General features: G+C 42.5%; 1 protein-coding gene across 7 annotated transcripts in view; it reads right to left on the bottom strand.

Annotated features, from left to right (window-relative positions):
• NTRK2 (neurotrophic receptor tyrosine kinase 2) overlaps window positions 1–27,076 on the bottom strand; it is a 328,863-nt gene that overhangs the window by 225,108 nt on the left and 76,679 nt on the right. For all 7 annotated transcript variants that reach the window (XM_073880676.1, XM_073880674.1, XM_073880675.1 and 4 more), the window contains exon 14: window positions 24,182–24,281. In XM_073880676.1, the coding sequence (XP_073736777.1) occupies window positions 24,182–24,281 (100 nt within the window). The remainder of the gene's footprint in view (window positions 1–24,181; window positions 24,282–27,076) is intronic.

Raw genomic sequence — 27,076 nt, 5'->3', positions numbered from 1 at the left:
AGAAAGAAAGAAAGAAAGAAAGAAAGAAAGAAAGAAAGAAAGAAAGAGAAAGAAATCACACTGTTCAAATGAAGTTCAAACAAAATCATTTCGGCTACCATCCTGCCTGAAGGTAAGTCTATCTATGAATCGCCAAGGGCAAATAGGACATAATTATTGTAGAAGACCTTGAAAAAAAGAAGCTTCTACTAGCAAACCTCATGCATAATCAAAAGGTCATGCCAAAAAATGGCCAGTTAGCCCTGCTTTGCAATGGACTGTTGCTGGTTTGGGGAATTTTGAAGAATTTGGGGAGCTGGCTGACTTCAGACTGATAGCTTGTTAGGAATACCTTCCACCATGGAAATCAGCAAACTGTACACATCAGGGCCCCAACCCCACTCCACCCCTGTGGGCTGTTGTTAAACATGTGTCAATGTACGTTTGTCACCTGCTTTGCAAAACAGCTCCAGATCTCTCTTCTCCAGACTCTTAATGTTTTGGAGAGTGGAGAAAAACTCTAGTAGGAGTCAAAGCAGGAATCACATTTACAATTTTCTGTAAGATTTCGCCTCTAGGTAGAGCAAAAGAAAATCAACTGCTTTGTAGCATAAACCATTTACATACAACAAACCTGCTCTATTAGAAAGTTACCTCTGCTATTCTTCCCGGTGTTTGCCAATCCTTCAAACATCTCTGAGAGTCTCTAGAGCTCTCTAAATTAGGTCGTATCTCTCAAAGCCCAGGATAAGAACAGGTTCGGTATTTGAATGGCACAAGGGACACTGTGAAGAGCCACAGGGACCTTGCTACTTTGGATGCACAACCCCATCTGTTTTCTTCATGCAGCCTCTCCGTTCTTGTGACGAGTGAAGCTGAATGACCAGACTGGAAGTGATTTGCCTGCTGGAGTCTTTCTGATAGAAACAACCCTTAGTACAACCTGGGGACTGGGAAATGTATCTTCCGTGGCTTCCAAAAAAAATATTTATTGGCCCTAAGACTCAATAATAAAGATGTTCTAATACCAATGGTCGGGAAATGATTCTCCATGGGTCCCTCACATTTCTGTCTAGCTCACAAAGAGAGGCACCGAATGCCCTTTGTTCTAGATTATTATTTTTAAGGAAGTCTATATAGCAAACAGCCTCAGAAGATAGAGATAGGGCCTCTGGAGCAAAGGGAAAGCATGCTGACCATCCATTAAAAGAATCCGGATTCTCTAAACTCAGGGTTCCTTTTCTCTAACACAACCTACAGCATGGGCAGGCATCCATCTGGGCTCATCGGCATCACCCCCACGGGGCCTCAGGACCGGGAGACCTGATGCACATACACCGCTCATGCAGCTTCCTCTGTCTCTGACCCAGGAGTCTCCTGTCTTCTGCCACTATCTATGACATTGTGGCAGGCTAACTGGCTAGCTGACAAGGAGAGTACAATCTCAGACCTTTCACAGCGCTTGCCACCTGCTACTATATGGCATTTAAAAAGTAATTGAGATCTACAGTTCTGTCTCTGTCCCTATCCAGCCACCCACCTGTGGACCTAACGAGGACTCACTGTGTCCGCAGATTCTGGGTAGCTCTCCTGGACGATAGTGTATAAGACAGCCCACAATGGAGTTACCAGGATGAAAACTGTAAAGCTGTCACACTCTGTTAAAAGTACCTATGGGCAGGGCGCCCTAGGTGGCTCAGTCGGTTAAGCATCTGCCTTCAGCTCAGGTCATGATCTTGGGGTCCTGGGATCGAGCCCCTGTGTCCAGCTCCCTATTCAGCGGGGAGCCTGCTTCTCCTTCTGCCCCTCCCCTCGCTTGTGGTTCTTTTCTCTCTCTTTCTCTCAAATCAATAAATAAAACCTTTAAAAAAAAAAAGAAAGAAAGAAAAGTACCCATATGAAAGTAAGGAACAGGAACAAAATGATGACTGGCCTTAACGTCTTTTGTGCACTCTAGGGCAGGGCTCCTCAAGCTCTGAGGAACATATAAATCACCTGGGAATCTCATTAAAATGCAGAGTTGGATTCAGCGGGACTGGGATGAGGCCCAAGATTCTGCATTTTTAACAAGCTCCGAAGTGATATTGAGGACGCCGGTCCAAGGACCATACTTGGAGAGCGAGGTTCTGACAGCAACCAAATATAAATTGTATACATGTTAACACCCTGATATTTGCATAACCTCTTAACATTTTTAATAAAAAGATCTACGACAACTCAGGAAGTCATAAATCAGAGAATGCCTCCACTGGTTTAGTAAAGGGTGCTAGAAAAATTCCTGAGTACATGATTGCGACTGCTTATATACTTATTCCAAAAATTATCTATATATGTCATGAATTATTCTTTATTCCAAATGATAAACACATTCCATTCAAAGAAGGAGGAACACAGGAAATATGCAGAAGACCATCCTAGGTTATGCAGTCTGCAGACTAGCAAGCATAAAAGACACAAGGGCAAATTACAATCCTTACAGTTTATACTGAGCTGTCTTATACATTATTGTCCAAGAGAGCTACCCAGAATCTGAGGGACACAGTGAGTCCTCATTGATCATTAAATTTCTGGCTAAGCTAATGCCAATGGACTAAGCATATCAGGGAAAGAGAAAATAGCATGTGGACAGAGGACTAACTTTATAAAGAAATGTGCTTGAGGGAAAGTCCAGTGGGCAGGGAGGCAGGGCCTGAGTTGTGGTCCTCATGGTGCCCCCCCCTCGCTGTGGGAACTGAGGGAAACAAGTCAATCCTCACCGGGAAGTGAGGTGGAAGGGGGGGTGTGCTCCTCGCCACTTCTCCCTCCCATCTTGGCTGTAAGTCCGGGTCACCTGCACTGAAGTGACCTCTCAGCCTCAAGGCCTATTTGTTAAAACTGTTAGCAGCCCAAAAGAAATCAATCTTTCTGTCTCATTTTCTTCACTTGAGAAAAAGTCTGCATGCCAATTTGAAAAGCATGTCAGAGAGAGAACACAGAAATAAAAGAAAGGTGGAAAATGTATTTGACAATTTTATTGAGAAATACTGCGTGACACCAAAATTTCCTTCATTCCCTTTCTTTCACCTTGCCTTTCTTTTGACTTCTTCCCTCCTTCCTACCCTCTCTCTTTCTACTACAAAGACAAGTGGGAAGGCAGCAAGGTGTCATTCGGTTTTCCACACATTCTTTTATTCTCATGAGGTCGGTGATGATCACTTTTAAAAAAATTTCTCCGGTCAAATATGCTTAAGAAATCCTAGGTTACACAGAGTTCAAAGGTTTCTTCACCAAGGACTGTCTCAAAGCCTTAACAGGGCCATACACACCATGACTCACCAAGAGCGGTGTGGGGGGCTGCATTTTCCATATCTCACTGCCAAAACCAGCCTCACCCCCCTTGCTAAGGTTCTGAGGAAATCGCTCTGAGAAAGAGACCTCCGGCCCAAAGATTTTAGACACCACAGCCAAGCTGTTGTATTTAAATTAGTTCTACCTGGAATAAGCTTTGTGGCCTGGGGGCAAGTCATATAACCCCTCTGAACCTTCAGTCTCTTCATGTGTAGAAAAAGTCAAATGACATCTACCAGATGGTAGATGCCCTTGATTTTGTCACAAAATGAGACCAAGTGTGCAAAGTGCCAGGCACAGAGCCCCCTCTGCCACCTGGCTTTTCAGATTCAGAGGTGATTTTAACCCATGTCCATTGAGGGCTGGCCAGAAAAGTATCCACCTTACTGAAAACTACTCTTGGAGATGAGGCACTGGCCTCTTCTCTGACCTCACCCACCATGTCAGAGCCTGGCGTGTGTCTCATCCCGTCCACTCAAACTTGAAGATTCCCGTCCAACGGCTGCCCACCAGGCCGTGTCGCTCTGTGGTCAGTCCCAACGAACAAACCCACCAAATGAATGAGGGTGAGAAAAGTAACACTGAGACAGGAAAGGTCACAGAAAACAAACAGGCAGAAATGGTCACAGAAAACAAACAGGCAGGAATGAGGCCAGGCCAGGCCAGGCAGCATGACTATCCGGAGTCAGACCAGGCTTCACCTCTCAGGAGGAATATGGCCTGGGGCAAGCGAAGTCATTTCCAAGAGCCTCACTGTCCCCATTAAAAAAAATAAAGATAACCATTCCTATCTCACAAAGCCGTGTTGAGGAATGAAGAGAGACTGTATATACAAAGCACTTCACACAAAACCTAGCACAGAGTAGGAACTCAGCAAGAAAAGTCAAAACTGAGGGCAAGTATTCTTGTTGGAGCTAAGAGGGAAAAACAGACACTGTGATTCTCAACTCCAATTCTCTGATTTCTAGATTAGAAACTGGATATCATAGTCCTTCTGAGGAAATCCCCCCCAAAAAGGAATATACACAGGGTAGAAAGTTTCACTGCCTACAACTGACTTCAGATACACCCAATGAGTGGTAGTGGATATAGTTCTCATGCTGCCTTCTGACGGGCAGAGAGAGAACTTCTCCTGGACTCCAAGAAGAATAAAGTCAGCAACGGAAAAGCCACAGGATTTCAGATTTGCTGAAGAAGGACCTCCACCCTGACCATCCTCGTAGTCAGGTAGAAAGGTCACTTCCTTCCAACAGGACACCCCTCACTTCCTCTGGCCACTAGTATGTTCTTCCCACACCCTTCCGTATTTCTGAATCTAAGGTCCGTTCCCTCACTGCAGAGGCGGGTCCACCGGGCAGAGACCGTAGCTGTCCCCAGGGTCTAATACAGGCTGGCTCGAACAGGCTCTCAGTCTTTGTTGAAGGAATGAAGGGATCCTACATTAGGTATTTAATAAGTATGACCTCTCAAGGATTTATAGTCCATTTAAACCAGATGAAGACATGAGACCAGAAATTTTTTAAAAAACTGGTAAGTTTATTTATAACTCAAATGAACAGCTTTAATAGCAAATCAAAGAAGAGGGTAAATAGGCTTGGCAGTCACCAAATCAACACAAACAGGATCACTCTTCACATTTAGATGTTCTAACACTGCCTCTTAACGATTTCCCTATCAATCCCTGAATTCAGTGGCTCTGCTGTGACTTTAGGACCAATTCCAAACTGCGGAGCATGGGAGGAAGGCCCCTGTCCACCCCTCCATCATCTCCTACCTTACACTCCGGAATGTCAAAACTACCCCAACACGAACCCTCAGACCTTGACAGGCACCTCCTTCTTCACCTCACCCGTGCGGTGAATGCCTACTCACCCTGGCAGACCCCACTTAAAGGTCAACTCTCCTGTGAAGTACTCCCTGGTTTCTGCAGACAGAATGAACCAGTCCTCCCCTGTGTCGGACCGTGTCGATTACCTACCGCCGCATCATCTGCCCAGATGTCAGCCCTCCTCTGCCTCACAAACTTCTTGAAGGCAGGTGGTCACATAACGCTTATGTATTTCCTGTGCCTGGCACATTATACACCCTCAGTAAAATGTATATCAAAAGAACAAATATATGGATTCGTGACCACGGCTACACTTTCTATTCCCCCATCACTAGCCCTCTCAGCTAACGACCTTACAACCAACAACCAATGACAGGAGACGACCGCGAAGGTTCTGAGGTCAACTATATGGCACTTTAGGGGGCACCTAATATTGCTAAGCACTATCTTATTAACCTTAAGTTGTCCTCAGAAATCCTCTGAGTCAGTGCCGGTATGCCCATTTTACAGATAAAGAAAATGATACTCAGACTTACATCACAGATAACCCAGTAGAACCTGGTGTCAAACCTAGGTCTCTGCTTTTCCGCTACCCTATCTGGCCATAAGTGCCAATGCACTTCACTCTTGACCACTGTAGAACAGTGTTGTCTTCCCAACTGTCCTCCCTCCTTCTTGTCACCTCTTAAATTGTAACCTCAGTTGGCCCTCAGATGGCACCTGGCTGCCAACCTTCTCCCAGCCCACTGTACATAACCCCACCATACCCTCTATTCCAAGTCCTCTTGCCCCAAAGCCTAACCAACCACTGCCTTCTCATGCTTCAGTATATCTTCTGCCCAAGTCTCCTGAGTGGCTTTGAAACAATTTACAAGAATAAATCATGTATACCAAAAAGACATGGTGCCTTCTTCTGTACCTCAGTTCAAAAAACATCTACTGAGGGTTAACTCTGCCTTCCATCATAGCAAGTACTGGGACATAGAGATACTAAAACAGTTATTGTCTTTGAGGAGTTTTTAGGTTAATAGGAGGATTAATAGGTAAGCATATTCTTTCACTGTGACAGGCTAAGCATTTTTTTCTTGATAACTATTCACAGTAATACAAACCTACACAAAAGGGACTTTTTCAGCAGCACCTGGGTGGCTTAGTCAGTTAAGCATCTGACCCTTGATTTCGGCTCAGGTCATGATCTCAACGTCATGGGATCGAGTCCCACTTCAGGTTCCATGCTCAGCATGGAGTCTGCACGAGACTCTCTCACCCTCTCCCTCTGCCCCTCCCCACTCTCTAAAATGAATAAATAAATAAAATCTTTTTTTTTTAAAGGGACTTTGTCTATCTTGAGGGTTTTTTGTTTTTTTTTTTTTTTAAAGGGACTTTATCTATCCTGAGGGTATCAGAGTAGGCTTCCTGGAGGAGGTGATGCCTGAGCTTCAACTTTAAAAGATAAGTAAGAAATAACCAGGCAAAGGGATGGATGAAGAGTGGTCCAGAAAGACAGAACAGCTGTGGTCTGTGGTAAGTGCTGACATCATCACACAGAAACTTTAAAGATCTCTGGTAAGGTTTTCATGAATTCTTGCTAAAATTTTCACATGTGTAGTACCTATAGCAGGAATGAGTAATTCAAACAGGAGCCAAGCAGATGCTGGATGCAAGTCCATGTCATCATTGCCATTATCCCCCCATTATTTCTTTAAGGATCTCTCGTGGAGATTGGTAACTCCTATGAGATGCATTAGGGCTTTCAGGACCTGGCGGTCCATTTATCAGCCTGGGAATGTCACTTTCTGAACCTATCCTGGTACAGTACTGTCACAGGACTGAGCAGGACCATCTCCGTCCTCTGTTCCAAAAGCACACTCCTAAAGCCCTGTGCTGTTTTCACCTTCTCTGTACCCCCGTGTTTCTATAAACTACCCACACTGTGTATAAACTGGACAAAGCTCTCTGTATGAACAAAGCACAGCCAATTCATATGGCTTGATTCAAGCGCTTGGTTAGAAATTATTTTCAATCACTCCCATTCTGGGAAATTAAGTATGGTGTTTGGTAATATATTTTGTTATCTCTTAATAAAGAGATAGTCTCCCCCAATTTTAGTAAGTCATGAATTTTGACGTTGGAATGCTTCTTCGAGCATCCAGAAATAGACATTTTAATACCCCAAAGAGGAAAGAGAGTTAGTTAGTGGGGCAGCAACTGGAAGAGCTAAAGCATCCAGTAAGATCTGGATATGGATTGTGGTTCTGCCAATTACTAGCTCTGTGACTTGGGCACACTAATAAATGTCTCTGGACTTCAGTGAACTCATTCTGAAAATGCAGGATTATTTAGAAAAATCGGAGAAAATTTGTCAAGGACATGGCACACAATGCCCCCTCCCTCAATAACTGGTAACTCTAACCTATACCTCACTTGACCTTTTTAATTAAATTTTCAGATCATCCACTCATACACATATAGCCCAAATTAGCAAACAAGAGCTGAAAATAGTTTTAAACACACTGATAAAAGAGTATCAAGTAACATTACATTTCTTAGAGCTCTGACAGAAAATATTGTCTTAGAGCCGCTGCTCAGAATTAGACCCGGAAACAGTGTCCATGGACAAGTGACTGAGCTCAAGAAGAGTCCCCAGGAGACGGGGAGGCAGGAAAGGGAAGAAGCAGCCAAGCAAGGCTGCAATTTTAGGTGAGGACTCAGTCTCAGTCTGATCCTGCAGGGGGCTCTGGAGTGTAAATGACACCACAGATCATGCAGAGAATCTGTAAATGACCCCCGAGGGAGGCTGGCCAACCTTCACCTGTCAGCCATCAGCAAAGGAGGGGTTGAGGGAAGGGTTCGGAGGGTGCTTAGGTCCCAGCCACTTCCAGCTGTGTGCTGTGTGCGCAAGTGTGTGTGTTGGGTCGGGGAGGAACTCTGCTAGCTCAACGCTTGCCCTCTGAAGGTTCCAGAAGCAAACAGACACAGAAGCCAGGCTGAGCACCCAGGACCAGTGAAGGGAATGTGAGGGTGGCCGGGAGAGCACAGACATATATCTGCCACACGAATCAAGAGAATTTCATGGAAACGTATCTTCGGTGACACCACCTTCCAATCACTGCAGTTGGTTCCCCACCAAGGGATGTACACTTAACTGTAACCGCATTCATTTTTCTTCGGTAATTTGCAAAGAACGAAGTTTGAAGTAAATAATTCCTGCGAGTGTAAAATTCAGTTTTGAAGGTTTGCCCTCGGGCATCAGAAGATGTGTTCTTCAACGTATTACGGTTGTGGTTTTCTGCTGAAGGAGGCTGCTGCCAGGCACGAATAGAGGGGCACGGACCCTGCACAGATGGAACCGACTGGGGAGGGTAGCTGGCCAACCCCTCAAGCACCAGGGAAAAGTTGGCAGCAACATTCTGCAGCTCTTTCACATGTGCATATTCATGTAACCAACCACGCTGCTCAGAGGGTCTGGGATGCTATTTAAATTGCCTTGTGGAATCCATGCATTTGGTTAACACAGATCTATAGTACAGAGATTCAAGACTCTGCTTTATCCAAATAAAGTTCTCGTAATTAAAAAAAACTATATGTAACTTCTTCTACTTCTATGTCCTGATTTGTAGAAAGAGTATGCTGACCCAAAGACTTCAAGTAACACGGGCTTGATGGAAACAGCCAATTGGGTCAGTAGCCTGGGTCACAAGATCACCTGAGAATTAACTATCGTTATAAATTACTACAAAAACATGAAATATCCACATAATTTTTAAATAACACAGGCAATTAATTTGCTAGGGTTTTGAATGGTTCAGTACCTACACCTCCTTTTTGAGATTTTCCAATAATGTGTAAAATTTGGTTATTTGTAACTTAAAGCAATTAGGTCGACACATCTGGAGGACCCAAACTAGAACAGGAGAGTACCTACAAATGCTGTATGAACAGATACGTTAAAACAAATGTCACGTAGAATTTCTGAAGGGCCCAACAGAAAGATAACACTGATAATTAATGGGCACCTCAAGTTTTCACACCTAGATAAGAGTCCCAATTCTAACTAAATAAAAAGCAAGTAACCATCATGGTCACCACCAAGGGACACAGCTGTTTACTATCAGGGATTCTCAGAATACCTCAGGAGCTCAGGAAATGAATGGAAAATGCCTATGGATCTGGGGGGGGGGTGGTTAAGTAGGGGACACGATGTATCCTAAGAATGACTGAATGTCTTCCCCAATCAAAATTCTCAACCATTACCACAGTTACAAAATTGCTGCGATGAACTCTCATCCAAGGTGAAACATTTGCTAAAGTCAGTGCTAAGATCAGGAACAAAGCTCCTCAGACTTGGCGTCTCCCACTCTTGGCATATTTGAGTCCTGAGAATTCAGAGTCTGATTATAATTCTCTGCTTCCGCTTGCATTGTTTCATAATTGAAAAGAATCTGATATGTAGTATAAGATGCAGAACAGGAAAACCGAGAAGTCAAACCAAAAATAATACCATCCAAGAAACCATGCCAATGAATGGGATTATCCAACACTGAGGCCATTGTTTTCCATGTGTAGGTTTTCATTGCGCAGGTCTGCACATGGCAGATTCTCTTTGCAAATGTGCTTTTTCTCTGGTAATATCTGGGTTAGTTTCTTTGAATTTGCTAACCCAAAGCTCATTAGGTGATGAGTAAGAAAACAAACTAGAATAAATAGGTATTATTGGGCAGTTCATAAAGAGGAAGATCTACCTGACAATAAAGAGGACTTCCCAAGGTCTTACAGGGTCTGATGCAAAAAATTCTGCTCCATATCACCCAGGGCCAGAGAAGAGGGCCAAGTGGACAGAGCTCCCCAAAGGTGGTAGTCAATCAAATACTTCCTAAATAAGGAATGAGTTGTGAAGCATCAAGAGAGAAAAATGCATTTAAGGGGATCTGCATATTTTGCCCATAGAACCCAACATCCCATGGTGATTCAAGAAAGAAGACTGATCCAGTCCACCAGACGGTAAAGTGCTATTAGTCATTTGTTGGGAGGACACTAAGCAGGAAAATCAAGTGCTCTCTTCCGCTCTGGAAATGCACAACTTTGAAACTTTCAGCCTGACCTTAAGTTCTAGCCTTGCCTCTCAAGCTGAAAGGCACACATGCAGAGAACATGGGTTCTCCTTAATGCTTAATCACCATGATGAAGGAAAACAGAGGAATTCCCATAAATTCTCTGCTTGCTCTGAAAATGCATCATTTTAGTTTTCAGACAGTGGTGTTCTTCTCCCAATAGCAACCAAGATTTCAAAAAGAGGGAATTTTATTCAAAGTGTATCAGCCATGAAAGTAATTATAATACCCCTGTTCTTGGAGGGAACTGGGCTGCGCATATGAGAAATCAGAGTGAAGCTAGAAGGATCAGAAGGAAAACTCAAGACACAGCTCAAAGCCTGGGTCCTACCCGCTATGGTCATAAGCGGCCACAGTCATGTGATTACCAACCACCACAGTTTTCCATGACAGCATAATGCTGGGGGAATGCAGACAACCAACAAACTTTTTACAAACCCTCATTTCGGTGTGTGTGTGTGTGTGTGTGTGTGTGTGTGCATGCTCATTTGTGTATGAATGTTGAGAAAGGGGCACGGGTGGGGGTTATCATACTCCTGAAGCCGTTCATGAACTTGCAGTGAAATTTTCTGCATACCCTTGTATCATGAACGTCTCTCCCCTATCCCCCAGCAATACCTTCCCCCAAGTCATCTTTTGTTGCCAGAAACTAATGCATTATATGAATACATCACCGTTGCCCCCGCTGGAGTTCTTTACATGCAACTGTACACGTATGCCTTAACCAAGGACCTTCTGCACCGTGACCCCTCATCAGACAAAGGCTGGTAAGTCCCTATGTGAGCTGCATTTCTACCACCCTTCTGGTCTCTCCCACTGCTCTCCCCACCCTCACTGTGTTCCAGCCACACCGGTCTCTGCTGCTCCTTCAACATGCAGAGCTCACCCCAGGCTCCCTGGCCCTCGCATTGGCTGTTCCCTCTGCCTGGAATGCTGTTCCCTCAGATATCAGCATGTTCACTCCCTCACTGCCCTTGACTCTTAGTAGACAGGCCTGTCTTAACTATTTACGAACAACGAACCTGTCATTATCCTCCTCTTACTTCGTGTCCTTTAGGCATTTGTCATCACTTGTAGATGACATCTACATTTCTTCCTGTTTTCCTTATCTTCCCTCCAGTAGAGTTTAAGCTCCATGAGGCAGAAACTTTGTTCTGTTTAGTATTAAATTCCCAGAGCCTTAGGATAGTCCTATTCAAATACTCTTTAAATTTACATTTAAATTATTTACCTAATATTTTTTCTTTATTTCATGTTTTTAGTTTAAGCCTTATCTTAAAAATAATATCATGGAATCAAGGGTATGATGCGCTAGGGATATTTTCTCTAATAAAGAGTAAAATAAATACAGAACTATCAGAATGAAAGATGTTTACCCTTGAGTATCTGCTAAAACCATCTCATTATCACTGATGATATATGTCCCCAGCTTTGAGAAACACAGTATCATCCATTGGCAACAGATACCAGTGACAATACATGCTAGGCTCATCCAATGGGGATACATACCAGTGTGAAAGCAGTGACCTTGGCATGCAAACAAGTGTTACTTACTCTTCATAATGTTTCCTAGTTTCATAGCATAAAACATCAAAGCTGGAGTCACAGGCCTGGCTTACAGCTCTGGGTCTGCCACAAGCCAGCTATGTATCTACCCTTAGGCAAGTGCCTTAAGCTCCCTGGGCCCAATGTCCTCACCTCTGTAATCAAGGCTTTGGATGATTCCTAAGCCTGCTGCCAGCTCTCTGTTTTTATTTCTTCCAACCACCACACAGATGCAAGAGGGAATCCTAAAGCAATTGTTATTAATACCTAGTTAATATTTAATCATTGTGATAAAGAAAAATAGAACTCACACAATATCTTTGCTCTGTGACTTTGAGAAACAGAAAATAAATAATATTTCATAAAATAAAATAATTTTGAAATAGTTATACTGGGACTATGAATCTTTTCTATAACCCCATAACCCTTCCCAGTGTAGGCAGCTGGATATCAAACATCCAATGCCTCAAGCAAGAGTTATCCAGGCAGAACTAAAATTAAAAAGTTGAAACCTTTGGTCGAGGCCAGAACGCTCATTTTTTTCCCCCAATGGAAGCCGGTATGTATAGAATGATTAAATTTTAAAAAACACCATTCTAAAAAAAAAATTAAAATTAAAAAATTAAAAAAATAAAAAACACCATTCTGCAACCCTTAGAAATTAAATAACTATTTCAGGAAAGGATCAGAGCTAGATACCAAGCCCATTAGGTTCAAATTTTAGGGGAAGAGGCTATTTGCTAGATGCCAAACTATCACTCCACAAATTACTTACCAATTGCCAAGGGAAACTTAAATTTATAAAGAAAAGATCTGGGGGTCACCTTCCTTAAAAAGCAATCCAACTTACACTAGTAGTGTAATGACCTGACATTGTGTGCTTCTAAATGAGATATAATGTAAAGTGTTCAGCATCAGTGATGGCCTTCTTCCCCAAAACATTTCACTTACACCTAATCAAGCCTTTTGAAATAAGTTCCAATTCAAGGAAACACAGGGGATAAATGACAAGTTAAAGAATCCCACAAAAAACGGCATCTGGATGGCTTAGTCGGTTAAGCATCTGCTTTTGGCTCAGGTCATGATCCCGAGGTCCTGGGATTGAGCCCCGCGTCAGGCTCCCTGCTCAGCAGGGAGCCTGCTTCTCCCTCTCCCTCTGCCGCTCCCCCTGTTTGTGCTCTCTCTCACTCTCTCTCTCTCAAATAAATAAATAAAATCTTAAAAAATAAAAAAGCATACTGCAAAAAAGAGAAAGTCACTTATACTGCTAGAATGAAGGACATCCTACAGGACAACTGGAGGGTCCCTTCAAAAAGTCAATGTCAAGAGGGAAGAAAATGAAGGTAGCATTCTAGACTGAAACAGACGAAAGAAGCACACTCACCACATGCAATGCATGAACTCTGAGTTGATCTCGGTTTGAAACAGAAGCTTATGAGCAGTGGGTATTATACACAATGGATCAATCACTGAACACTACAACAGAAACTAAAGATGTACTATATGTTGCCTAATTGAATTTAAATTTAAAAAAAAAGAATGAAATGTAAGCTGTAAAAGGCACTGTTGAATAACTGGGGGAATCTGAAGATGCACCAGGTGTTATCTGTTTTTACAGAGCTGTTTTAACTTTCTTAGGTGCAGTGATATTGGTATCGGGTTGTGCTTTTAGGAGATACCGTGTCCTTAGTTGTAGGAGAAACATGCTGGGACATTTAGGTGTGAAGTGACATGATATGGGCAACTTATTTTCAAACAGCAAAATGTTAAACAGAGGATGAATCTTGGTGTTGAGTGTACAGATGTTCACTGTAATATTCTTTCAAATTTTCTTCTTGTTGAAAATTTCATCATAAAAAGTTGGAGAGAAAAACAAGATCCACACACGTGACAGAAATGATTTGGAAGGAGATGAATCAGGAAAGAACACTTTTCATACTCTTTCTGTCTGCATGGGAAAGCAGAGGGCCAGAGGGGAGGCCAGCAAGTCAGCTGCAAGTGAGAGGAGACCAGTAACCTGTCCCCTCGTAAGGTATGGGGGTTGGCGGAACCATAGAACCTCTAGTCAGGGTTGGAGATCGGAAAAAATGAAGAAGCCAGAGTCCATCTTTCTGGGAGGACCTTAAAAAAAGATGGCCCAGAAGCCAGAGCAATCCCAAGCCTGTAATGGCACGAGTAATAAATGAGGGAAACCATAGTGTGTCTAGGTAGAGAGAGCAGGGGCCACTTGCATAGAATTTCTCAGTCCCAAAGCCCCAAGGATGCCCCTGCAGAGATGTGTGTGAAGCTGACAGAACCTGGTTGGGAACACAAGACAGTACATCTGTGACTTGCCCGAATTTGGTGGCTGAGGACAAGTGGGAAGGTGAGCAACAAAGCAGCCACCAACATGAAGGAGAAATGACCACCTGTGGCCACAAATATGCCCCCTCCACACAGTGGCATGTCATGACCCCTGAGGATTTAATCCCACACAACCCCACACGCTGCACCATCGTCCAGGAACTGAAATAAGCAACCTGAGGAAATGGAGCTGAGAGACCAGTTTGAGAGACCCTGACCTGATGGAATAAACATCGAATGTTCTGTGATTGTCCAAAATTGCCACACAGACATGATGTTTCCTATGTTAATCATAAGGAGAATGTGGTTCCACCACGGAGAATAAAAAAAGACTATCTCATTATGCACACTCAAATAATAAAGGATTTCACCAGAAGCACACGGCAGACTCGTCTAGTGAGTGTGTGACTGTTCTGAATGGTTTTGTAACAGGACGGTAGATACTGAAGCTGGAGAGGACCCTCAGATGCCCTGCAGTCCTGTACTGTTATTTCTGGTCCTCACACAATTTCCTCTTACAGATGATCCAGGAAGTCAGTGTGGGAAAGGCTCAGTTGGGTGGTTGACTCTCCTTGGGTCTTGGCGGGACTACTAAAGAGGACAACCATGACTGTAAATAGAAACACCACCTCATTCCCAATGTCCTCCCCTCCCACTCCCCTCCCACTCCACTCCCACTCCTCAACTCTCGCCCCTTTCCTGCCTTCCACTCTCACTACCTGGGGTGGAGATGACTCCTCTGCCTTCAATTCAGTATATCAATCTCTTAGTATTAAAGACTTAAGTTAGAATGAAAATGTCTCTCTCTCTCCCCCACTCCCTCCCTCTCATTCTCTCTGTCCTCAGACCACTAACGCTCCCAGATGATCACAGAAGAAGCCAGTGACTTCTACTTCTGCTGATGCCTTGATGAAAATGAAGACCTCCCACCGCCATCTGCCTGCTCAAGCCTTGGCTTCTCTCACAGGAAATGCAGTATCTTGGTCTATGGATATAACAACATGGATGACAATCGACAGTATAAGGAAGAATTTATTTTCTCCAAAATCCCTCTTTTCATCTCTAGCAGGCTGCGAATACATCAAAAACAAAAGCCTATATTTGGGGCGCCTGGCTGGCTCAGTCAGAAGAGCATACGATTCTTGATCTCAGGGTTGTGTGTTTGAGCCCCACGTTGGGTGTAGAGATTGCTTAAAAATAAAATCTTAAAAAAAAAATTAAAGCCTCCTTTTGTTAAAAGAGACCACTTTCACAGTCTCAATCTCCTCCGCGCAAAAGGGAAGCACCTTTGAACAGGAGGCTCCATGAGCTCATGTTTCTAAGTTTAAGCTAATGGTTACTGGGTCTCTACCGAATTCCACACCTACCTGCCCTTCCTGTCCCTTCCTTACAGTAAATGCCCCCCCAAGAAACTAGTAAAACCTCCTTACCCAATCCATCCATCAATAAAAGAGATTTCTTTAAACAGGTGAATCATCCAATGGACAATACAATTAAGAACTTGCAGTAATTCATACCTTTAAAGAATGAAGGGCTTAACAAAAACGTTTCAGCAGCTTTGCATTCATAATACATGTCCATAAAGTAGAGGCACGTTATAATTACAATTTTTTTCTATAAACTCAACTAATAAGCCTGAAAACACTCATATACACTGTCTACGTATGACACATTTTTTTTTCTGTAATTCAGACTCAGTATCAATTCAGACAGGACTCTCCCCATGCTCTTTTCCTTAATGATGTATTACTATAACATAAATCTGAAAAATAACTGCCTCTTCTGGAATTAGTTCAATAAGCTGGCCACTAAATTAAGCACTAATTTAATTCTTATAGTTGCCTGAGAGATGGGCATTTTTTCCTCATTTTACTGAAGAGGAACCTAAAATTTAGAAAGTATAAAAATTTCCCCCAAAATTATGGTGAGCAGGTGGCAGACCTGGGATGTGAACCCCAGCAAGTCTGATTCATGAGTCTCTAATATTATATTCCTCTACGCTTCTAGGTTTGAAGACTGAAGATTTAAGAACTTACAAACATGAAGGATGTGCGGTATTCAAACAGACTGTCTTCCAATGTGCCACAGGACAATTCTGCTGATTTGGAGCTAAATTTATTCCCAGAGTCATTCAGTCTCTTTGCCCAAAATAAAGGAAGATAAAATTGAAGCATATGTTAGAATTTAAGCCAAGCTATTATCTGTCCTCTTCGTAAATTCTGAAAAGCATGTCCACCAAAATCAGATGCTAGGAATGAGGGGGAAGAAAACCAAAAGAGAGGAAGAATGTAAAATTAGGGAGCAAGGAGACGTGGAAGGACAAAATGAAAGGCAGAAAAAAAATGAAAGGTTAAAAAAAAGAGAGAAATGGGAATGGAGCAAAGGGGAAGAAGAAGAACACCCCAGATGTCCTGATTTGGGAGGTCTTTTGGAAAGTATGCCATGATCTGTGTGTAGGGGGGGCACCTGGGGGGCGCAGTTAAGCCTCCGACTCTTGGTTTTGGCTCCGGTCATGACCTCAGGGTCGTGAGATCAAGCCCCACATTGGGCTCTGCGCTCAGTGGGGAGTCTGCTGGAGGTCCCTTCTCTCTCCTCCCCCCCCACCTCACAAATGAATAAATAAATCTTAAAAAAAAAAAAAGGGAGGTTAAAGTGAGTTCACCATAGGGTTTCTGGAGAACCAAAGAATGGGGAACAATTTTTCTTGACTTTGAAGTTCCAAACCTAATTTCTTAAGGGCTCCTTTGTCTTTTCATGAAACACTAGTAGTGCAGAATGCCCCTAAACGATATCATGCGCACTTTTTCCATTCCAGACATAGCTGGGCCCTCCCGTGAAGCACACGGAGCTGGTGGTACACCCAGGTGAAGCAGGTAGTTTACGAAGTTCAAGGTCAGGGCACTTGTGAGGCTAAGGGGGAGAAAAGCTGCTACTTTTCTGCTGCCTGATGGAGCCAGTTCCTGAAAGTTCTACATCCATGTTCAATCTGCTGCAAAGAATAAGCATGTTCTGCCCTTACAGAGACATAACCCAAATATTGTCCTGGAGAGAAGTGACAGGGATCGGAGAGCAGATCCTCGCCTTGCAGACATATATGGGGAAAAGTTTTGTAATAACATTCTCCAAATGACAGAAAAGGAACGCTTGGGTTAATTCTTTTTTTTTTTTCTGATAAATTTCCAATTTGTTAAATTACCCATAACTCTTTCAACAGAATGTCTTTTCTGAAATACCTGAAAATTTTATTAAAACCAACAATTTTTTCCTCTACTAAGAGAGTGTGACGATATACTCTGAGCTCAATCAGAAGCTGGGGGAAGGGCAGCAAAAAAAAAAGGTTCCTGTGAAAACCTCCATTCTCTGTTACTATTTGGTGAGGCTTACACTCCCATATATTATATGAGAACGAACAAAGCTCATTACTTACTTTTCAAGAGTTAAATGCTAAGTTCTTCAAAGATTCTTTTCTGTTTTATTAGGGGCTTTCTGATTCCAGAAAGTTAAAATAATATTCTTGGTCTCTCTGAAAATGTCACACTAAAATTTGTTCAAAAATCTTTACTTTATATACCTCTGGGGAAAAAAAGAAAAAAACAGAGTACTTGATACCAAGTTGAAAAAAAATTTCAGAAAGATGAAAGAGCTAAGTTAATACACACAGAGTAAAACTAGCGAAAGAAATATTAAGAACTATGTTTACAACCACAGGGAGGGGAAGGCTTCCTAAGCCAGATGTAAAACTTGGATAAAAAAGAGGGGCAGACTCACTTCTATAAGAAGGTACATCTGTTGTTTGCCCAAAGACATTATTTATAAAAAGGTAAAGACTAGAAAAACATCAGAACTATATATATAACCAATAAAAAATGAGTGTACATGATTTATAAGGTACGTCTGTAAATCAACAGGTAAAATGAACATTTCTTCTTATTGGTCACCTGATAAAGATGTTTCACCTTATTATCATTTTTTAAAGATTTACTTATTAATTTGAGAGAGAGAGAGAGCGTATGCATGAGCACGTGGCGGGTGTGGGGAGGGAAAGAATCGCAAGCAGGCTCCATGCTCAGTGGGGCTCAATGCCAGGACCCCAGTACCATGACTTGAGCGGAAATCAAGAGTCGGATGCTCAACCAACTGAGCCACTCAAGTACCGCATTTCACCTCATTATTAGTCAGAATATCACTTTAACTGAATTGGCAAAAATAGAAAAGATTGATAATATCTGATATGGATGAAAGTATCAACAAAGGATGCTCTCATATACTACTAGTGAGAATATAAATTGATAAGCATTTACTCAAAATAATCTCTCAAAATATAAAATACACACACCCTTTTCTCTTAGCAATCTATTCCAAGTATCTATCTCTATATGTAAGGCATTATTTGAAACACTGTTCTGAAAACTTGGTAAAAGCATACACATTAAAACAGAACTTTAAACCATAACAACATAAACACTAAAAGGAGAAAACAAATCACAATTTGTCAGTAATAATTATCATAATTACTAAATGCCAGGAACTTTCCTGCGCGCTTCCTATACATAAACTCAGCGTGTTTCCTAACAACCCGACGAGGTGGGTACAATGATTGCCCCATTCCAGATGGAAATACTGAGGCAAGGGAGGATGGGAAAGTTGCTCAAAGTTACACAGCTTGTCACGGGCAGAGGCAGGTTTCAGACCCAAGGAGCCTGAGAGCAGCCTACTCTGAAACACTGGTTAGTTCAAATCCAGGAGATATCCAGGTACTGATGCCGAAAGATCCACAAGGCAAACTGTCACCCTTACAGCAGATGTAGCTTGAGTTTGGGACTACAATTTCTTTATGGGACCAAAAATGAGTCTGTTTGATTATCTACATGTGGATTTTATTATTTGCATAATATATGCATTCTAGATAGTTAAAGAAGGTTCTCCCTAGCAGTGGAAAGGGTAGCAAGAAAGGAAGATCAAGTGCAATCCTCCTTTTAGCTCCGTATATTTCCAAACTGCTTGAAACTGTGAAAAGTAAGAATGCATTCGTGTGTTCCTGTTATAATTTTTTTTAAGTTATTTGTCTTTAAAAAAAAAAAAAACAGTGGGGGTGCATATGGAAAACAGTTTGTCCTTACAGATGTTTCTACAACTGTGTTTCTGGCTTTTGAACACATTTTTCCCTCTTTTAAAAGTTGATCCAAATATCTGTTCAACTCAACCTCCTCAACTTTCCAGAATTATTTTCAGTTCGTAGAAAAGGCTTTAACCTTCAACTTCTCTAGCTTCGGTCCCAGTATATGTTTATGACTATTTTTAAATAGCCAAATTTTCGGTTCCTGTTGAAAGACATTTAGGAGATCATTTATAAGAGGAAAAACAAACTGTTGACCTTGAATATAGAGTTGAGAAAACCTGGCTCTGCATTTTCAGGGGGTGCAGTTCTCTGGTCAATTATGAATTAGAAATTTCTACAGCTCAATTTGTAGGAATGAGTGCAGATCAGCGGTTTACGCGCAAGGACAGGAGGCCGCACATGAAATCTGCAGGCTATCAACACAGAATGAGAGAACAGGCTTCCTATTCCAGTTCCTCCTGTGGGATGTCTTAGGGTCACTTAGATATATTTACTGTAGATGGACAAAGGATGCACTGGTACTCAGAATAAATATTATTATGTGGGCTTCCATCGGAAAGTGCACGTAACAAAGCTGATGGTCACAAGGATTCTCCATCAGGGTGACGAGTGCCAAGCCCCCTCCACCCTTCTGGCTCCCTTATATTTTTTCCAGGCCTGCACACCATCCACGCCATCAGGCGGGGCTCCCAAATGCGGAGTGCTCTTGGAAGGCCCGGCAGCCCTCATGCCCCCCGATGTTTCCACTTCCCCGTCCTGCACACTTCTCCATCTTCTGTGAAGAAAGGGAGCCAGGAAGTAATGTGAGAACTAAACACGAGACTTGGTTACAACACAAGCAAGAGCGTGCTGAGGCCTGGTTGCCTGTTCCTTTGGCAATACAGCTGCTCTGGAAAAGTCTTGAAGCCCTATTTCAGCAGAAACTAAAATTAAAATCAATCAGAAGCAGCCTGAAGAGAAAAGGGATAAAATTATGCATTTATGTATAGGGGTATGGATACAGACATAAATGTCGGTAGTTTGTTATATATTTTAGGCATCTATCTTAAGCGCACATATAAATAATCCCTATACAGATGACCAAGCACTAACAGAAGGCCTTTATTCAGGGCTTCCGTGATTATGGTAACCAGATATTCAACCAAAAAGCAATAGGGTGGTGTAAAGACATAAAAATGAGCACGGAAAAACAGACTGGGGTAAATTCTACCTCCTGACATCTTCATTGACAAAAGGCCAGTAGTCCATTGAACATTGGCAACAAGAAGCTTAGACTATATTAAGCAATAATGAAAAATAAATTCTAGGTTAGCACCAAGATAGAACCCACCATCAGGCACTTCTGCCAGCTTCAAGGCTGGACTAAGACACATATTCCAAGGCCATATATTCAAAGGCGGAGAAGCAGAAATCCATGATGCTCCTGTATAAAATGGAAAGCCAAAGTGAACCCTCCAAACTGAAATAGCCATAATTGTATGAAAATTGTATGAAAACCTATAAATCCTAAGCAGAAACCTAGCAAAATGACCTCCTGTCTAGGGCCATTACTTATCTGGAATAATCAAAGAAAGCAGGGGTGAAGGGGGTGGAGAGAGGCTCTGACTCCTTAAAAACTTAGAAAAGCTCTCAGTCTCTTTCACCATTCACATATGAGCTGTCCTCCAGATATCAACTGTTTTCCAATTACCAAACTAAAGTGACTGAAATTGGAAACTCTCTGTGATCATTCATTCAGTCAATTAATACTTATTGAGTGCCAATTTGGATGATGAACAAGACCACTGCAAACCCTGTCTTCACAGAGCTCCCAGCCAAAGCTCCATGTGTGAGATGGTCCCTTCAGCCTTTGGTTGCTGGGAATTGACAGAACAGAAAATAAACCCTAGGAAACTTCCAGTCACATAAACCCACGTCCAGAGAACACACCACCACTCACTGGTGATATTCTAAAATCTAGATTTAACGCTCAGGTTTGGCATTTAGAGATCACCTTCCCACAAAAACAATACCATCAATCATGTCTGGGTCCTTGGGGCAATCCACAGGGCTTGAGTTGCCCTGCATTCAACTGCAGTGTGATTTAAAGAGGTTTCTGGTGACCCCAGACCCTTCCAATCCACAATCTTAAACTATGGTTACGATCCTGAGACAGCTACTGTGATGACACAGTCGACATTGGACACTGGGATGGGCAAAAAGCTGCAAGTGCATGGTGGGCGGGCTGACTGCCACCTGCAATCTCAATCCGTCTCCCGGACAAGGGACTAGGAATGGAGGTAGAATCTCCCAAAGGTGCTTCTGAGGCAAGAATTACATTTGGAACAGTTCATTTGCCCATCACACAGAACAGAGCCATTGGTCCCGGCCAAGGCTACGCGCATTTTGCCCAGTTGTTACTGAGAAATCACCACTCACGTGTTTCCTGGCAATTTCAGGAGGTCTGATAGTATCTTTCCATACTCTTCCCTTTTTAAGGCATACATCTTTTTCAGCAGTGATCCCAGCACTAATAGCATTTAAAGTACATTAACTTCTATTAATGTTTAAATACCACTTTTTATGTAGTTTCATTATTGCCCTCATCTTATCTTCCAGACTCCCCCCCCAAAAAAATCATCAACTCAGCATCTGACTAGTAAAAACAATAGCCTCAGCTCAAGCCCGATGTGTTTAAACCATGGCATGGATAGATGTGCAGCAAAAATAGAAAAAGAAGTTATTCTTAACAAGACCGTGAATCTCCAAGATGATTTTTTCAAAAACAACTTTATTTATGTTTGGAAATAAGGGAGTGAAAGCATAGGATATAGTAGCTAGTGCCTGAAGGAAGTCATTTACTGGCTCTGGGACAAGGTTTAGCAAAATCTTCCTTACAATTCATTAAGGATCCCCTTAGGTTATACATGTTCGGGAAATGTAGGTGCTTTAGCGGTAATCATCCCAAATTATCCAAATAAAAATCTGTTTCAGTCTTCGTGTGGGAGTCTCTATAGGAAATACAATCTTCTCTGAAACAAATGTCTACCTTTTATTCTCTCCCTCCCTGCGCCGCACAGACTATGTGAACACTTACAGACCATTCCAGAGGTTGTTTTCCTAACACAAAGCTGGGGTGGGGGCAGCTCCTAAATATCGCTGCTAGGGTTCCCAAAGCTTTTGTGAAGCTCCTGGTAGAACCTAGACAGATTTTCTCTCTGAAGAGCCCATGAGATGAAAGGTCTCAAACTAAACCCTCAAGAAGGGAAAGTAATAATGCTAGTATCTGGCTCTCTCCAGTAAAATCCCTGCTTGGGGACATCCACTCCAAGTGCCTCTAAGGAAACAAAGTACTTGATCCGAATGAGGAAAACAAAATGCCATGGTGGGTGGCTGACACGCAGAGAACAGTAGCCTCGCCCAGACCTAGGCCCAGAAAGGTCTGCAAAGCAATGCCCCTCCCCCATCTTGTCACTCAGAAGGTGCTAGCCCATGTTGATCTCATAGAACGGTGATTCTCCAGGAATGCTTGGGCCACGGTAGTATTGGCATCCCTTGGAAACTGTTAGAAATGCCAAGTATCAGGCCCACCTCAGACCTATTAAATCAGAAACTCTTGGGGTGGCCCAGAAATCTGTGTTTTCACAAGCCTTCCAGGAGTTGCTGATGCAAAGTCACGTTTGTAAACCAGCATCGTAGTAGGACTAATTAAAATCACTGTCCCTCCCCCAGGCCTTATTTATAATTGGAGAATGAGAGATCTTTCCTCCTCCAAAAGAAATGTCAAGAATCGGCAGGTCAAGAGAAAGTCAGGAGCAGATTTGGGGGCTATTCAAGGCCTAATTTACCACTACTCCTCCCTGTTCACTTCAGGTTTAGGGATTTTGATCATGGGCACCCACAGAGGGAGAGGAGAAAACGTCAGAAATAGATCCACTCCACCCCAGAGCCCAGTGTACGCTGGATAGCTTATCGCTCCATAAACATCACTTCCAAGTGAGTAGGCAGCGTAAATAGTGGTTGTAATGAACCAGACAGATCAAGAAAACCCACCACGTTGTCTTCAACACAACGAAGCCACCACTAAACCTTCTTCGCAGCTTTCGCAAGCTGGTGGCTATTTGTAAGAGACCACACAAAATTCAACAATAGCATCTTAGTCAATACATAACATTTAAACTTCAGAGCAAATGCTTTTCAATCGCTGAAAATCTTGGCTATTTATAGAACAAGAACATTTAAATAAGTTTTCCCCCTACAATGAATTTTCCGTCCTCTGAGGGAGACCCCTGGTCTATTCTTGGGCAGCATGGCCAACAATTTTACAATTTTTAATCGAGCACTGGGAATCTTTCCATTAACGCATGCACGCACGTGCGCGCGCGCACACACACACACACACACACACACACACACACACACACACACACACCCTCATTCACAAAGCTTCAATGTACAGCCTGGGTTCTGATTTCGCTTCCCCAACACAGTTCAAATCTCAGAAGATGAGAACCTTACTGTAAAAGCAGTAGCAACAACAAAAGCTACCATGGAAGGGTCTGGAAGTCAAATGCACAGCAGAAAGGACCCTTCTGCACAAAATACTTGTGTCCCTAACTAACCTACTGCCATCACACCTCGCCTGCCTTTCTGAAGCCGAAGGGAAACCCAGGCACGCTTTGCCTGTATCGTTATTAGTTACTTCAGACTCAGGAAACCAGTTCCGTGTCTTCTGGGACAACCGTCCTCCTTGGAAAGTGGGCACTGCTGAGTAATCAACGTTATTTTGCTCTGCCTTGATTTGTAGTATCATATCCTTGTTGCTATTTTTTCAGCCTTAAAACCTAGTCATCGTAAATCTAGCCGCTTCTTTCTTTAGTGGTAATTAGCATTAGTCAGAAGCCAAAAATGATTCCACTTAAGAAGTAAAATAAACAGAACCATTCTTACCTTTCATGCCAAACTTGGAGTGTCTCGCCAACTTCAGCAGAAACAGCATCACCAGCAGACAAAATCCCACCACAGACGCAATTACCACCACAGCATAGACCTAGAGGAGAGAAGGGAGAGTGGTCATGACCTTGCTCCTTAGTTCCCTACTTCCAGATAATGATGATAATGAGGATGACAGTCCATATTTACTACTTGCTCTGCTAGAAACTTTGTGTCTGTCAACCCATTTATCACTCAACAACTCTACAGTGAAGTATTGTAGGTCCGATTATTATCCCTACTTAACAAATGAGAACACAAAAGTTAGAAGCTTATAAAAATATCAATGCAATTGATACTGTATAAACACAGAGATATATTACTCTCTCCCCATCTATCTATCCTCCTAGCTGCCTACCTGGAGAGAGGAAAGAGAATATACAAAACTTGAATGATAAAATACTGATTATTTCTGAAGCCGGTGAAAGATACAGTAGGGTTCATTTTGCTATGCTCTCTACCACTGGGCATGTTAGAAAGCTGTCCATAATAAAAAGATTTTTCTTTTAAGTTAGCTAATGTTGATCTTAGAAATCAGAGTCCCATGGAGCTGGGAGTAGGCAGGGAAGGGAGCAGGAGGGGTACCTGCGGGTGAGTTCACTTGTGAAAGCTCATTGGGTTGTAGATTTATGATAGGTACACATATGTGTATGTATGATAGAGGTCAACACAAAGTTTTTTTAAACTTAAAATGTAATTATAACATGTGGGTTATACAAGTGGAGAGAGCAGATGCAGACCCGTGTGAATCCTGCCACAACCCTGAGAGAGATCACAGAGGCCTAAGAGTGTAATGCTAATGAAGTACATATTAACATTTCAGAAACAAAGATGGAAGCAGGACAATGCATCTCCTTCCATTCCTGCTGCTCACTCCAAGGTCCCGCTCCCAAGAAAAGTGTGACTCTCCAAGCCAGGAGGCAGCAAACTTTTGCTCTAAAGGGTTAGACAGTACATACTTTAGGCTTTGGGGGCCATACAGTCTCTTTCACAAACTCTCAACTCTGCTGGTGTAGAGTGAAAGCAGCCATAGACAATATGTAAGCAAATGGGCATGACTGGGTGCCTATAAAACTTTATTTACAAAAACAGATGGCTATAGTTTGCAGACTCCTATTCTAAATTGTTTTAGATGTCCACACTTTCTTAGAGGCTTAAGCTTCTTTTTGTTTCATTTAATCTGCATAATAATCCTTAAGACATACATCATTATTCCCATCTGTGATAATCATTAATGCTGTTTACCAAACATTTCTATTTCTTCCTGCATTTCTCTTTATAAGATTCACTTCCTGGCTTCCTGGTGGTAAGATGGGTGCATGTGACCAGTTCTGGCCAATGAGGTGAGACTTGTATCCCTGACAATGGAGCATTTCACTGCTACCCTGAGATCTTAGACTGAGGCAGTTATTCACACCCAGGGATGATGTTATACCCAGGGGACAACTGTCAATTTGGGGTTGTCACAACTGGAGGAGGGTGCTACTAGCATCTAATGGGTCAAGGCCAGGGATGCTGCTAAACATCCTACAACACTTAACAACCCCCACAACAAGAAGTTATTCATCCATAATAACGATGTCAATAGTTCCAAGGCTGAGAACCCTGCTCTCATACTTCTTTCTCTGGGCCTTAATAAATGCTAACTTTCCAAAAGTGGCTGCCTATCAATCTAGTCTTAGAATGAGGACAAGGCTGACCGAACTGCCGGTCAGCACAAATAATGAAGCAGGAAGTAAACCTTTGTCATTTTAAGCTGCTAAGGTTTGGGGATTTTTGTTACTGCAGCATAGTTTACGCTGACTGATGTACCCATCTCGGAATGAGAGGCAGTACAGCCTCTCATTACAAGAACGTGAGTTCCTCATGAGTTTGAAGTTTAGATTTACCACTTACTGGGTGCCTGACCTCAGAATTACTCAATCTCTCAGCATCCAACACGCCTTGTGTGTGAAACAGGGAATATAATCATTTTACCTTGCAGATTATTTAAATCCTCAGTGAGTTAATGCAGATAATGGGTTTGGAACAGAGTCTTCTACAATAGATAATAAATTAATGTTGGCTATGAGGATGGTAAAACTGAGATTTATAAAAAGTTAAATAAGCAACCCAAGATCACACCTTTCGAGCTTGGGATTTGAACTGAAGTCTAAGTACAAAACCTGTGACTTATCCACGGTTCAGCCTTTATACTACTCCTTCAAAACACATGGCTGAGAAGGAAGACAGGATAATAAAAATGCATGGCTAATCCTCCTGTGACATCCTCTCCGGCATCCACTGGGGACAGGACAGCATTAAAGAAGGCATGAAACCCAGGAAAGGGCACATGCCACACACTTGGCCAGAATGGAGCCAAGCTGTGAGAATCCTCTCCCCCGGCACTGTGGTCATGAGTTGTGAGTGGCTCTCCCAGAGAACACCTCTGCCAATGTTTGAGTGCAGACTTAACTCTGTCTCTGTGGCCTATATACAAACAGAGTGCTTGTGATTCCTAAAAGGTTAATTATAGATCAACTTGTAACTAAGGCCATTTCCCTCAAACGTACCTAATGATTTGGGGTGGGTTCTTTTTGTTTGTTTGTTTCCATCTTCATTTCTAACTAACATCTGCATGGAAAAAGAGATCGTAGTATTTTAGCTTTCAGTTTCTCAATCTTATTATTAAATTCCAGACTTGTACTAATAGAAGGAGAAAAATTGAATAAACAAGTTCAGTCCCTATTTCATAGATAAGGAAACAGGGATGGAGAGATGTTAAGAGACTTGCCCCTAGCCCCACAACTTCTCTGTAGGACCAGAGACAGCCTCTGACCCCCTTCAGAAAGTACCTGACTGGCATTCAGAAGG

Source organism: Callorhinus ursinus, unplaced genomic scaffold, assembly GCF_003265705.2.
Source record: "Callorhinus ursinus isolate GAN/ISIS: 27379988/994484 unplaced genomic scaffold, GSC_fseal_2.0 scaffold39, whole genome shotgun sequence".
Classification (NCBI taxonomy): Eukaryota; Metazoa; Chordata; class Mammalia; order Carnivora; family Otariidae; genus Callorhinus; species Callorhinus ursinus.
The sequence above is the reverse complement of the archived record's forward strand: the minus strand, read 5'-3'. Positions and strand labels throughout refer to the sequence as shown.